Source organism: Cnephaeus nilssonii, assembly GCF_951640355.1.
Source record: "Cnephaeus nilssonii genome assembly, chromosome: 15".
Taxonomy (NCBI): Eukaryota; Metazoa; Chordata; class Mammalia; order Chiroptera; family Vespertilionidae; genus Cnephaeus; species Cnephaeus nilssonii.
In genome coordinates, this window is record NC_137086.1 from 37,558,745 (window position 1) to 37,571,485 (window position 12,741).

The 12,741-nt window shown below is 46.8% G+C and overlaps 1 protein-coding gene across 5 annotated transcripts in view; it reads right to left on the reverse strand.

Annotated features, from left to right (window-relative positions):
- Positions 1–359: 359 nt before the first annotated feature.
- Positions 360–12,741, reverse strand: part of SERTAD2 (SERTA domain containing 2) — a 108,380-nt gene continuing 95,998 nt past the window's right edge. For 4 of the 5 annotated variants that reach the window (XM_079792316.1, XM_079792315.1, XM_079792319.1 and 1 more), the window contains one exon: positions 360–5,676. In XM_079792316.1, the coding sequence (XP_079648442.1) occupies positions 4,725–5,672 (948 nt within the window). In that variant the 5' untranslated portion in view covers positions 5,673–5,676 and the 3' untranslated portion in view covers positions 360–4,724. Of the gene's footprint in view, positions 5,677–6,808; positions 7,909–12,741 lie in introns of those variants that run through there. The other variant, XM_079792317.1, reaches the window with a different exon arrangement.

The following is a 12,741-nucleotide window of genomic DNA, read 5'->3' on the forward strand; positions in this document are numbered from 1 at the left end:
TCCAGAGCTCAGGAGAGAGGCAGGACCTTAAAACAGGTTTTCAGACACCTGAGGGGACCAGATTCCCTTAGGAAAGCCAGCAGGAGTGGAGGCTCTGCAACACCCTGGTCACTGCCCAAACTCTGGGGAAAAACTGTTCAGAGAGAGAGTTGAGGGAGAGAAGTGAGAATGAGGAGTCCGAGAAGGGCCCCAGAGGCAGGGCGAGAAGGAGAGAAAGGTCCTCCTGAGACCACGGCGGCGAGAGGTCCCCGGCACCTGCTCCGGCCGAGGCCACGGGTGGACGGTTCCTGAACACGAGCAAACTGTGTCCAGAGCTGGTTACGCTCCGGTCAGAAGGAAGCTGCACACACACACCTCCGTCATCTTTTAACTGTTTATTGTATAATATAAAACTACAAAAGTAAGACTGCTCATTTCCATGTACATTTCATCTGTCCAATTGTTTCCATTACAGCCCAAACCTACATGTGAATACAGCCATCTGGGTTCCAATGTAACGTCTGTAATATTGCATAGAAAAGGCACAGCTCTCAGGTCTGTGGGGGGAAAGGTTACACTTCCTTTTTAGACAAAATCCTCCTCAAAAACCACGCACCAAATTCACTCTGTACATCTTTTCCAGAATCTTGGTTGTTTGCTTGTCTGGACTGCACTTCTCTTCCGAACTTATTATCCCCAAAAGATGTCCAAAATCTTTAATGGCTTTGTCTGCAATAGCATTTGATCCTGGCTAACTTTCAAGAAACATTTAGACTCGTTCTTAGAAGCACTGAAAACAACTGTACACAAGCAGGAACAGACACCTCGCTGTTCGTCGGCAATTACAGGAAGTTAACCATTGACAGCCAGAATAGGTCAGATAGGCTCTTTTGGATATCTTCATAAAAGGTAGAAAGGCCCAATTTGTAACAGCAAGGTTTTTAAAATTAAGACAATTCATGTAAAATATCAATCGCTACACAAGGTAGAGTCTCCTTTTATTTTTTTTAACATCTGTCATTTAAGAAGACTGCCCAGGGGTATTCATAATTCATTGTTTACCACAAAGGTGGTTAATAAATTTAAGCTTTAAAAACGATCCGTAAGTTGATACTTTGGCTCTTTGGAGCTTATGTAGGTAAGAAATTTTCCTTGATTGACCTCAGGGCAGTTGGGACAGGCCAGGGGGCTATGGCGATAAAAAGCTCAATTGATAAAGACACTCGAGGTGTAGCGGGGGCTCTGGCCAGTTCTCACAGTAGGGTGTGAGCAAGGGGGTCGGTGTGGTTACCCCTTCTGTCCGAGAGAGAAAGTGCTACTAAAAAAAAAACATTTAAAAATATCAATCCTTTGATGCTTGATTTTCTTTAAAAATTTGGAGGTATTGAAACATTCCTCACCCATACCTTTTTGCATATTTCAAATAGACCCACATTGGAGAAGAGAGTACAAATGAATGTAGACTGGGCATATGATGAGACGACCCGGGGGGTCTGGCTCGGACCCCCTTTTAAATACAGATTGACATTCCTACAAGAGAATACATTCCTACCATACATTCTGCACATGTTACAATCCAGATGTTGTTAGAGCTCCACAGTAAAATAAATATATTTACACAGAAAAAAAAAAAAGGAATAAATAACTTATGGAAGAAAAAAATCACTTCAAATTCAAAGCTCTTAATATTCTGCTCTCATCTTGTCACTTCATTGCACATCACTGTCAATGGGTGTCCTCGCCCAGCCCCACCCAGCATGTCTTTCTCATGAAGGCACCTCCAACTGCCTGCCTGACTCTGAATGCCACGCGATGTCCTCTGCACGGGGGAAGGCACGCCCCGCACGCACACGGGGACGTGCAGATCACACACGGGCTCACACGCTTCCCGGCGGGGACATCGCTTTGGAAAAATAAGACACACAGATAACTGGAACACCGGATGGTTTTGTTCTTTCTCAGCCGCGCCACTGACTGCCCAGGTCTTCCTCAGAAGACCAAGGATAGCGAGCATTTATGGCAAGGGTGTCCAGAGCTGACAAGCATTTGCCTGATGTTGGTGTTTTTTGTTTGTTTGTTTTGATTTTCAAGACCAGCCTTACAAATACTAGAGTCCGAGAACCACGTTTGGGCAACACTTCGCTGTGCTTATTTGAACTGTTGCCCAACATATGGGATTTGTTTAAACACACGATTTGCTAATCCAACCAAAGTACAGTTGTTCTAAGTTACTGTAAATCAGCTTTTAACAATGGCAAATCAACCGCCTTACCCTGTTATTGTTCGGAATAATCAACACTATTGTGTATGTATACATATGTATAAGTGTGCAGCAGGTGGTGAGTTTACCAGGTCTTCCAGTTATCAAAAGCGTGGCATCTGGGCTGGCTTGTTCTCCACAGAAAAAGGAAGCTCTTAAAACGGACAGGCCCAGCGACACTGGAAGCATTTACAACAACCCTCCCCTCACCTATATATGGTCCCTGGTCCTATCACAGGAAATGACACATCGGTAGCAGTACAAGGTGTCCTGGTGGAGGTTGCTGGTAGGAGAACAAGAGCAATTTGATCTGTTTCTCACTGCTCTACTGAGTTGATAATTAGCCTTTAAAAACACATTCAAGTGGGGGGAGGGGTGGGGAAATAAATTAGAATGTAGATTTAATCACACCATACACGATGAATCTTTTGATTAGATGAGCAGTTCCTTCATCACAAATGTATTTGTTTTGCCATGTGCATTATAAAAATAAAACTATCTATGGCTTGTTTAAAGTGCCATTTTATAAAGCTGTCTTTTTTTTAATTGGCCAGAAAGACTCAATTTTATCCATGGCAAGAAGTGAGCAGAACTGGTGACTGAATATTGACAAATGACTAACAACAAAGACAACAACAACAACAACACAAATCCCATAATTTAAAAATTCTTAAATAAATATAAAAGTTATTCCTAAAGAAGCCATCTGCATTTCAAAAATATAGGATGTAACCAGCGAAAGTACCATTGGGAGAAAGAAACAACTGAAAGGAAAAGGCCATGAACAATGTCAGCAACAAGCATGATACATTGCAAACATTTTAAAATTAAATGTACACCGTTAGGAATAAAAGGCTACTTCTCAAGTGTCCTGGTTCGGGGGTGACGAGGGGAGGAGGAGGAGGAGGAGGAGGAGGAGGAGGAGGAGGAGGAGGAACATGCATAGAAAGTCCTGTGTATTGGGGTAAAACAGCCTTGTAAAGTGTGGTTAAAGCAGCTGATTCAAGAAAGCAACCAGATTGGAAGCTGTGACATAATGGGACCAACTCCTGGTTCCAGGGCCACGGTTGTTTCAAGAGTGCATCCCGGGCTGGGCCGAGGTGACAACGCGGGGGGGGGCGGGGGGGCGGTGCGCGAAGGGAAGCTGGAAAAGACAATCGGGCAACATGATGGATGCCTTCTGGGGGAGATTTTTTTTTCCTCTAGGAGCCCTAAGCATTGCAAAAGGGTTTAGTTCCAAGAAGAGGTTGGTTGCTTTTCATAAAAGTTTGTTCACGTGTAAAATTTCAGGTCATCATAAAAATTATGCCAAAAAGGAAAGACTTGGGTTTTTGTTTTTTAAAAAATAAAAACAATTAAAAGCGCAAACTTGGCCTAAATACAGTGAGTATTCGGTAGTCTTCCCCTCAAGAGAGGGAGTTAAAGAGAACCATCACTTACACCCCGAGCTCCATGGCCACCTCCCGCCAACTGCTTAATGCAAGTTTGATGAGCAGATGTGGCTCTGGCTTTGGAAGTCACAGTGCTGGCGGGCGTTCATGCCAGGAGGCCGGTGCTTGTGAAATTTGGGTGTGATAGCGCCTGGCCTTCTTAAAGCGCTGTGTGTGCGTGTGTGTGTGTGTGTGTGTGTGTGTGTGCGCGCACGTGCGTGTGTGTGTCTGCATTTGGGGGACGTCAACTGCGGATTGATTTGATCCAATTTTCTCTTTGCACCAAACACATATAAAACATTACAACGCTATAAAAGTACAAGTGCAACTTGTACATCTGAAGTTTGCAGGAACTATGTGAGCAAATCCTATCAAAATAGCTATCTCATATGTATAAACAGCATTTGTTTTTAGAAAAACAATATCATAAACTGCAGAATCTGTACAAAAATATAAAATAAATTTGGGCAGCAGTTTCTAAACAGCCATGTAAATGCAACACTTACGAGGAGTTAATGCCTCTAAAAAGGCTGAATTGCCAAGTCAACCTATACAGGGCGAAAATGCCAGAAAAGGTACTGAGATTATCTAAATAATATATATATATATATATATATACTTTTTCTTTGTTTTACCTCTTGCAATAAAACTTATAGAAAAAATAGACAAATATGCACATGCAATTTACAGCTTTCCCATCTTATTCCTTGTGCTTCACTTGAACTGTTTATTTTTGCCATTCGATTTAGCGACATTGTCTTCAAATGTATTCTCTCCTATTCCCGGGTAGTAGTAGGTCTCTGAGGAACCACTCAAAAAAAGTGTATTCAAAGTGGTCATACTTGGATGAAGGCACTCCAAACTCTGCTCAAAGCAAAAACTAGTGTGATCTCCTTTTGTAAAACGTTCTTTTTCTCTGAAAAAGGCAAGCAAGGGTGCATGCACAGTGCGGAGAGCTGTCGGAGGGCGCGGGGGACACTCGCAGGGTCTGGGCGGGCACGGTCGCGGGGGTGGGGGTGTGTGTGTGTGGGGGGGCGCCCCCCCGCCCCCGGGGATTAGGACCCCACGAGCACCTCCATGATGTGGTCCAGCTCTGTGAGGTCCATTTTGAAAGGCTGGCTCGGGGCGACGGGCTGGCTGCTGTAGGGGGCGAGGGTCTTGAGGAGGTCGTCCGCGGACACGGGGGCCATCTTCGAGGCTGCGCCCGCGGCGGAGGTGCAGGGGTCAAAGTCATACATGGACGTGTCGATGTCGGCGAACAGGATGTCGTCCAGGGTCAGGTCCGTCAGGAACCCCGTGGACGTGGTGACCTCGAAATTCCCAGGCAGAGAGTCCATCAGTTTGGGGTCGTCGGGGCGGCCCTCGGGGAGCCCCTCGGGTTTCGGGGCGCTGGCGCCCCCTTTCGCGCCGTCAGCCGCGGCGCTGGCGGCGGCCGGGGCGGAGGTAGATGTGGGGCAGAGCTCCTCGATCTCGTCCAGGGCGGAGGAGAAGCTGTCCTTCTCGGGCGGGAGCGCCGGGGAGGGCAGTCTGGCGGTGGGGGCCGCGGGCGGCGCGGCCGCCGGGGAAGTGCAAAAAGTGTCGTCGTCGTCGTCCTCGAGCAGCGAGGCCGGGGTGAGGCAGGCCTCCAGCGGGGTGGTGCTGGCGAGGTCCCCGGGGTGCGCGGGCGGGGGCGCCGGGGGGCTGCAGGCGGGCGGGGCCTCCCGGGGGCCGCCGCTCGGCGGGGCGCTGGGCTGCGCGGCGGCGGGGAAGGCGGGCCGCAGGCTGCCCTCCTGCTTGAGCTCCTCCTGGATCCGCCGCAGCATGTTGTTGATCAGGACGGTCTTCTGCAGGCTGGGCTCGGTGAGGGGCCGGTGGTTGTAGAGCTTCATAAGGGAAATGTTGAAGATAGTCTGGCGCTGTAAGGTGTACGACACCTTGGACGGACCGTCGGAGGGAGACAGGATTTTGCCTTCCAGCCCATCTTCATGCTCATCAAACTTCCGTTTTCCTCCTTTACCCAACATATATCTGGCCAAAGGAGAAAGGGAGGACATGGGAGTTAGTCACGGGAAAACTTACTGCTGCCATAAAAAAAAAAAAAGACGCTGGTTCGGAGGTCAGCTCCTCGCCCGGGCTTTGCTGGAACGCATGGGTTAACTGGGGGGAAGACCCGAGGATTCAGAGAACCGGAAAGTCTACTTTTGTATGTACGCCCGCGGAGCAATGTTTTTTCACTACGTAGTCCGGTGAATGTATTCCTTGGGAAATGTGTAGGACCCAAGACCAGTTAAACGTTACCATGGAAACCGTGATTTTTACTTTCTCAGCTCCTGCTCTTGCCTAACATTACCATGCAGGTTCAATTTCCCTCCCCCAAAACAGGTTTATTTTTAAAGCCCAAGAAAACACTTACAATGCTACGACCTAGAGACAGATAAAGGTGTCAGAGGTTACAGCGAGAACACATCTTGGACGATGAAAAGAACCAACTTGGAGGGAACACGCACAAGTTGGGTAGGACTGTGTGTGCTTTCAGAGCGCCTTTGCCTTCCTCATTGTGCATAGAGCCCTTCTGTCTGTCTGGTGACACGTGGTGTGGGGAAGCACTTGGCCGGAGTTAAATGACCACAGTGATCAGGCTGCCGGTCTAGAATCAAGTGGAAGAATGTGGATTTCCCTGCCCAAGTTCTTCCGTGGCTCAATGTCGCCGCATACAGTTAGGTCTGAATGCAGGCGGACTGATGGGACAGTAATGCGCTCTGATGATAAGCACGGCTGTTTGGAGACTCGAGGCATTTCCTAACAAAATACTTACTGTGAGTCCAGAGATATATATATGTATTTCAAAGAATCAGCACTCTCATCATAGCTCAAACCTTGAGCATTTGGGAGTGGGTGGGATTTTAGCTCCTGCCCGGCCTTGCCGGACACTCACAGCCTAGGTTGAGACGCCTCCTCGCCTGCCCTGGCCCTCATCAGGACACCTTCAGCTGGCTGCACCTTCCTCTCCGAACTTCCACCATCTCAACAGAACAAGCGCAAGTCCACTGGCCTTTGCCTCAGAGTCCTTAATTTCTGACTATTTAATCAAGAATGCTGTCCTTCTGTCCTCCAGACCAGGAGACAGGGCTCTACGCCAAGCCCGTGCTTGCTCGCTCACCTTCTACAAACGTAACCACGGACACGTGGGCATGCTCTCCTCCATGCCACTCTCTCATTCTGATCTCTTCATGTACGAGCACATGCTTTGTAGTTATTCAGTCTTTCTTCTTGCCTTTTACTGAATTGTTTCAGCTGATTTTTGACGGGACCTTATTCAATCCTTCATTAACTCATTCCGCATCTATGCTGTCTTGGGCTCTCTGCCAGGCAGTGGGTCCCTCGGGAATAAAGCCTGGTCTTCAAGGGGCTGAATAATTTCTCCTACACCTCATCACCATTTTGAATTATGAGTCTCATCCTAAAGGAATAAAGCACACCACAGTAAAACTTCAGAAACGCCTTCCAACACTTTGCTAAAGAAGGCCACGCTGCCCCTGGGGGCGGGCAGATATGCAGGTGGTCACAGAGCCTGGCACACGGGTCCCACCGGCGGTGGCCACCTCCACGTGCCTCAGTCTCAGGGAGAGAAAGACGAAGACAGCTGCAACGCATCAATGTCAGAATCGGCTCGAGAATTTGTTAATGCTCATAAAAATGCGGAGTTACTTGTAAGAAACACTTTCCCGCATTTTACAAACATTAAGAAAATGTCTGTCAATCACTAGAACCAAAGACCAGTCTCATAATGAATTGTTCCCTAAGGCGAGGGAGGTATGATAGTGACTACTTGCTTATCTAATACCTCCCATGACAAACATTTCCTACTCTGTAGTGCTAAACGTCTCATTTGTATATATATACTTTGCATAGAACATTTCCTATCTGAAGTATCTGTGCCCATTTAAACGTCAGTGCGAATCCGAGAGGAAGTGATTTCGTTTCACATTACAAAACACTTTCTACTTTATGCATTTAGAAGTGTGGCCGGACCACTGTGTTTTGAAACAGATAGCCGTATGCACAATTACACCGAGTGGCCAGATTATTATATTAGAGGCACGGTGCATGAATCCGTGCATGGGTGGGTCCGGCCAGCCTGGCCAGGGGGAGGGGACAGGGGCGGTTGGCCCGCCTGCCTGCTGGTCGAACTCCTGGTCGAGGGGACAATTTGCATATTAGCCTTTTATTATATAGGATATACACTGAGTGGCCAGATTATTATATGTTCAAAGATCATAATAACCTATCCACTCAGTGTATACTGTTTGTATTTGCTTACCATTTAAGCATCTAAATACTTCCAGAGAAATTCCGCTTTTGCCAAAGAGCTCTAAGTGCATTTAGTTCTCAGATAAAGCTGTTAGATGATCTATGTTTTATATTATAATGTGAATAGACCCAAGACATTTAAACATGTATGACAGAGTAGACAAGTGCATACATGCAACAGCGAAAGGATCGGCCTCTCTGACTCCATCTCGGTCAAGCCTGCTTTGTTCCATGGCCTTCAGGCCAATGGCACCTGTTTAGTTTTGCATATAGATATGCTAATCATTAGAGGAATCCTGCCTGTCCCTTGAGTTTTTTAAAAAACACCCCCTTACCAGAAGGTGCCTCTCCCGAGGAGATAAGGGAGGTATAAATGGTTTATCAAAGATTTGCAGGAACCTCTTGGCTGGACTCACATCAACTGGGGTCAACAGAGTCAACAATCTTCCTCAGACCCTTGCTGGCACCCATGTGTCTTTGGTAGTCAATCACTTCTTGCCGCTCCCATTTCCCCTTCCCTTGACATAAAAGAAGCCTGAACTCTGTACCTTCTTAAGATGGATTTGAGACACCAAAAGGTCTCCCATTTTTCTTGGTTGGTACCTCCTCAATCAATATACTTTTTTTTTTTTTTTACTCCAAACTCCGATGTTTTGAGTGTGGGCCTTTTGAAGCACTAGGCACACATATTTTAGACCTGTAGCATACACAAATACTCTAAAACAGTGTTTCTCAAAGTGTGGTCCACAGATGGTCTGTGAACTGTTACTGGTCCATGATGAGGTAAGTAGAGATATTATATTATTGAGAAACTTTTATAGTAAATTTAAGAGTAACTGTATGTCTGTAGATGTAATAAAAAATGATGATTCTATTTTTACATCTTTGTACTTTTCATTTCTCTAGCAATTATTTTTCTTGTGTTTTACTAAAGTATTAGTCTATGAAGGAGGAAGAAATCAAACAAGATGGTTCTTTAGAAACACTGTCCTAAAATGCACAATTAAAACAAACTAGGAAGCTCACTGCCACTTTGAATTTTATTGGCTTTCTTGAGGAAAGGTAGCTAAGGCAGTATAGACTTGTCCTTTTCTTTTAGTCATTGATACAGAATTGTCTTTTAAAGATTTGTTTCTGAAATAAATAACAGGATTTTTTCAATAACTCACATTTCTCTAGAAATAATCACTGAATCCTTGGAACTCAAATACTGACAAAGCGTTCAGTACTGTAGGCATTTAGCAGAATTCCCAGAGCTGAAGAGATGCTTTCAGAGAGATTTCCATGTGAGAAGCACCTCATTTCCAATTAGAATGATCCAGCTGGTCATAGCTGTGTGATGATCCCAATGATTTAGGAAAAGCTCATCAGAAATCTGTAAGCTGTCTGGATGGGGAAGGAGGAGGGCCCGTGTAAGCAAAATCTGTGAGCAGGAATAGACAGGGGAAAAAAAAAAAATCGAATCCTGGATGCTTTTCAAATGAGTAAATAAGGACCCATGACAGAGTATGTCTCAAAGCAGGTCTGCCTTCATTTCTCTGTTTCTCTTTATGAGGCAAAACTGGCTCCACACACCCAGTAAGATTGCAAAATGCACCCAATCATGATGTGTAATCCCTCTTCTACCTACATCTTTATAGACAGGAATAAAATGCAACATCACAAAACCTAGTCCATGTTTTTATTTAAAACTTCATTTTAAAAAGTTAAAGCTTATCCAAAGTTTGCTTAATCCTGTCTGGGATCAAGTCGTCCCACGGACTGTTTGCAGAAGAGGCCTCCAACTCCCAGAAGTGGGAGGACGTGTGAAGAACTCACTCTCAGTGGCGCATTACCACCACCTCCTCGGAGCGGGACACCATTCAAACAAGAAAATACAAGCCTCTCAAGAACCCGAGGGCGAAAAGCCAACAAACAGCATCTCAGGGCCTGACCTCAGGTGGGCCCAAGCCAGAGGCAGCTCCTCGGAGCCTCTGCACGGAGTGACAGTAGCTCAGGGAGCAGGCTCCTGGAGAGGCACGTGACCTCGCCGGCTGCGGCCAGAAGACACGCAGTGGCTGGAGCTCACTGAGGGCCTCCAGGTACCGAGGAAGGGGGTTCCTGTCTGAAAGGCCCGGAGCTCACCCAGAGGAGGCGCTTGTGACCAGCCGGGTTTCTAGCCACCCTGAGGCGGGACACCCCACTTTGTCTCCCGCCTCAGCTTCAAAGACCCAACAGGGAATCTGGGCTTCAGGGCTTGTTAGAGACCCCCAAGAGGAGGATGGAGGTGGGGGCTGTCTCCTTTTGTGCCCATGCGAACCACAGGCACTCTTCCTGAGAATAGTTTGCGATAGGACGCCTTCCCTTCTCCTGGCTTTCTAATTTTCTTTTTCTTTTTTAAAATATATTTTATTGATTTTTTACAGAGAGGAAGGGAGAAGGATAGAGAGCTAGAAACATCGATGAGAGAGAAACATGGATCAGCTGCCTCCTGCACACCCACTACTGGGGATGTGCCCACAACCAAGGTACATGCCCTTGACCGGAATCGAACCTGGGACCCTTCAGTCCAAAGGCCGACGCTCTAACCACTGAGCCAAACCGGTTAGGGCTAATTTTCTTAACATAATTGTTAGCAGCTATTAACGACAGCGAAGTTTAAATTTTTTTAAACCCCTCTGTCCTTTAATGTTATTTGGACTGTCAAAATAAATGTCATGATTTTTAAACAAAACTCTCAGGAAGCAATATAAATGAAAACTGCTCTTTCAGAGTTTTCCATGAAGTTTAACACCGAATAAAACTCTATACACCGCGCCTGGCTTCCCGTTGTGCAGCTTTCATTCAGAAGGAGGGCCGGGCTGCCCTCAAAAGCTACAACCCCCTTGGAAACATGATCAAAAGTAATGCATGTCACCAGAAGAATCCTAGGAGGAAAAAGGATGGAGAAGCAGGCGATGCTAGTACCTGCTACTTGGGGGTTTGCACTTCAAGATTTTGAGTGACGCCCACAGTAAGGAACCCGAGAGATTATTATGGATTGGATTATCAGGAGAGACTGCTGGAGATGTGTATTTGAGGTGGGATGGTCTCTTAACGTCTGCTTTCCACCCCAACCAGCAAAGCCCAGGAGGGTGCAGCCTGCCTGTTCTGTTCACCTCCTCAGGACAGGGCCGTCCCTGACCCACCAAAGATGCTCCCTAAACCGTCGCTGAGTAAGTAATTGGTGAACGGAAAGAATGAGGAAAGCCACTACGGGACAGGCAGAGAAGAACGGTCACCAAGTTGGAGATGTGGGTCTCTGTCCTGAGTGTGAACTGGGCCCGGGAGGGAGGGCGTGAGGAGGGGAGGTGGACCCGGCTGCGGGAATCCTGGGACCGGGCACAGAGGGAGGCAGGCAGCTCTGCTCAGCACGCTCTCCTGTGACGGCCTCTCTTGAGTTCTGGGATTTGAGTGAGCATCAGGCTCACCTGGGGGCATGTTAACACAGAAGGTTGCCTTCCGCCCCAAGATTCTCACTCAGCAGGTCTGGTGTGGGGCCCAAGAAACCTCAGCTCAAGAACCACGACTTCCTTCCCCGCCCCCCCCCCCCCCCCCAACTGGCCATTTCACGTTTAAGCCTGAGAATATCTCTACTCAGTTAAACCCGAGTCCAAAGGTCTTCCCTGTTCGCAAGGAAGGCATAAAAGAACAAACAGCGTTTCTGTGATGGCAACCGACAGCTGACACTGAAAGGAAGACTATGCAGAATTAAGATGTCTTCAGCTCAATTTTATTGATAAAGTGCAGCTTCCCCGACTGACACATCAGATTCCCCTGGCTCAGTGGGCCCAGATTCCTCTTACTGTGATCTCAGAGTGAATGAACAGAGCGAGGCCTGTGCCCAAGGTCCAAAAAGGAACTGAAACATTTAAATTAAATGTTTAAGTTAAACATTAAACAATTAAGAGGGTAACATTTCACAGCTTTTGCATTTTTAAGGCATTAAGTATTATTAAATGTAAGTATTTTAAAAACCCACGTGATCAAAAAAGTTCTCTAATTCCATGTTTTAAACCTACATATTCAAGCTACGATTAAAAAATTTTTTTAAACCCCTCTGTCCTTTAATGTTATTTGGACTGTCAAAATAAATGTCATGATTTTTAAATTAAGAATATGAAATCTGGCCCGGCTGGTATGGCTCCGTGGTTGAGCGTCGACCTATGAACCAGGAGGTCACGGTTCGATTCCCGGTCCGGGCACATGCCCGGGTCACAGGCTCAGTCCCCAGTAAGGGGCATGCAGGAGGCAGCCGATCAATGATTCTCTCATTCAATCTCTCCCTCTCCCTTCCTCTCTGAAATAAAAAAATAAAATAAAACAAAAAGGGTATTATACTTACTGGTGCAACTTCTGCCAGCCCCACTAACAACAAAACTCATTGCTCAACCTGCAGGCTCACCAAAGCCCTCAGTGGCCACTAGTGCCCCCTAGAGGCCCAGAGCCTGGTAGCCACTGACGGATAGGCCCCTGCAGGGTGGAGGCAGCATCACTGCTGGGCTCCTGAGAGGCCTGAATGGGGAGCCCTCCTCAACCCATCACCAAGGCTGCCTTTCTGACTCCCTGCTGGTCCAAAAGAGATGTAAATATTGCATTGTGCTTTAACGTAACTCATCCCAAACAACAGTCATTATCCCAGGCAGAAGGAAAGCCATCCATCTCATCCTACTCCATATCCAGGGAATTAATGCTTCAAAAGGTCTTTAAAGGGGGTCAAAACTGATAGCGTGGTCCCAATTTCTGAAGGGAGCAAATGACTGG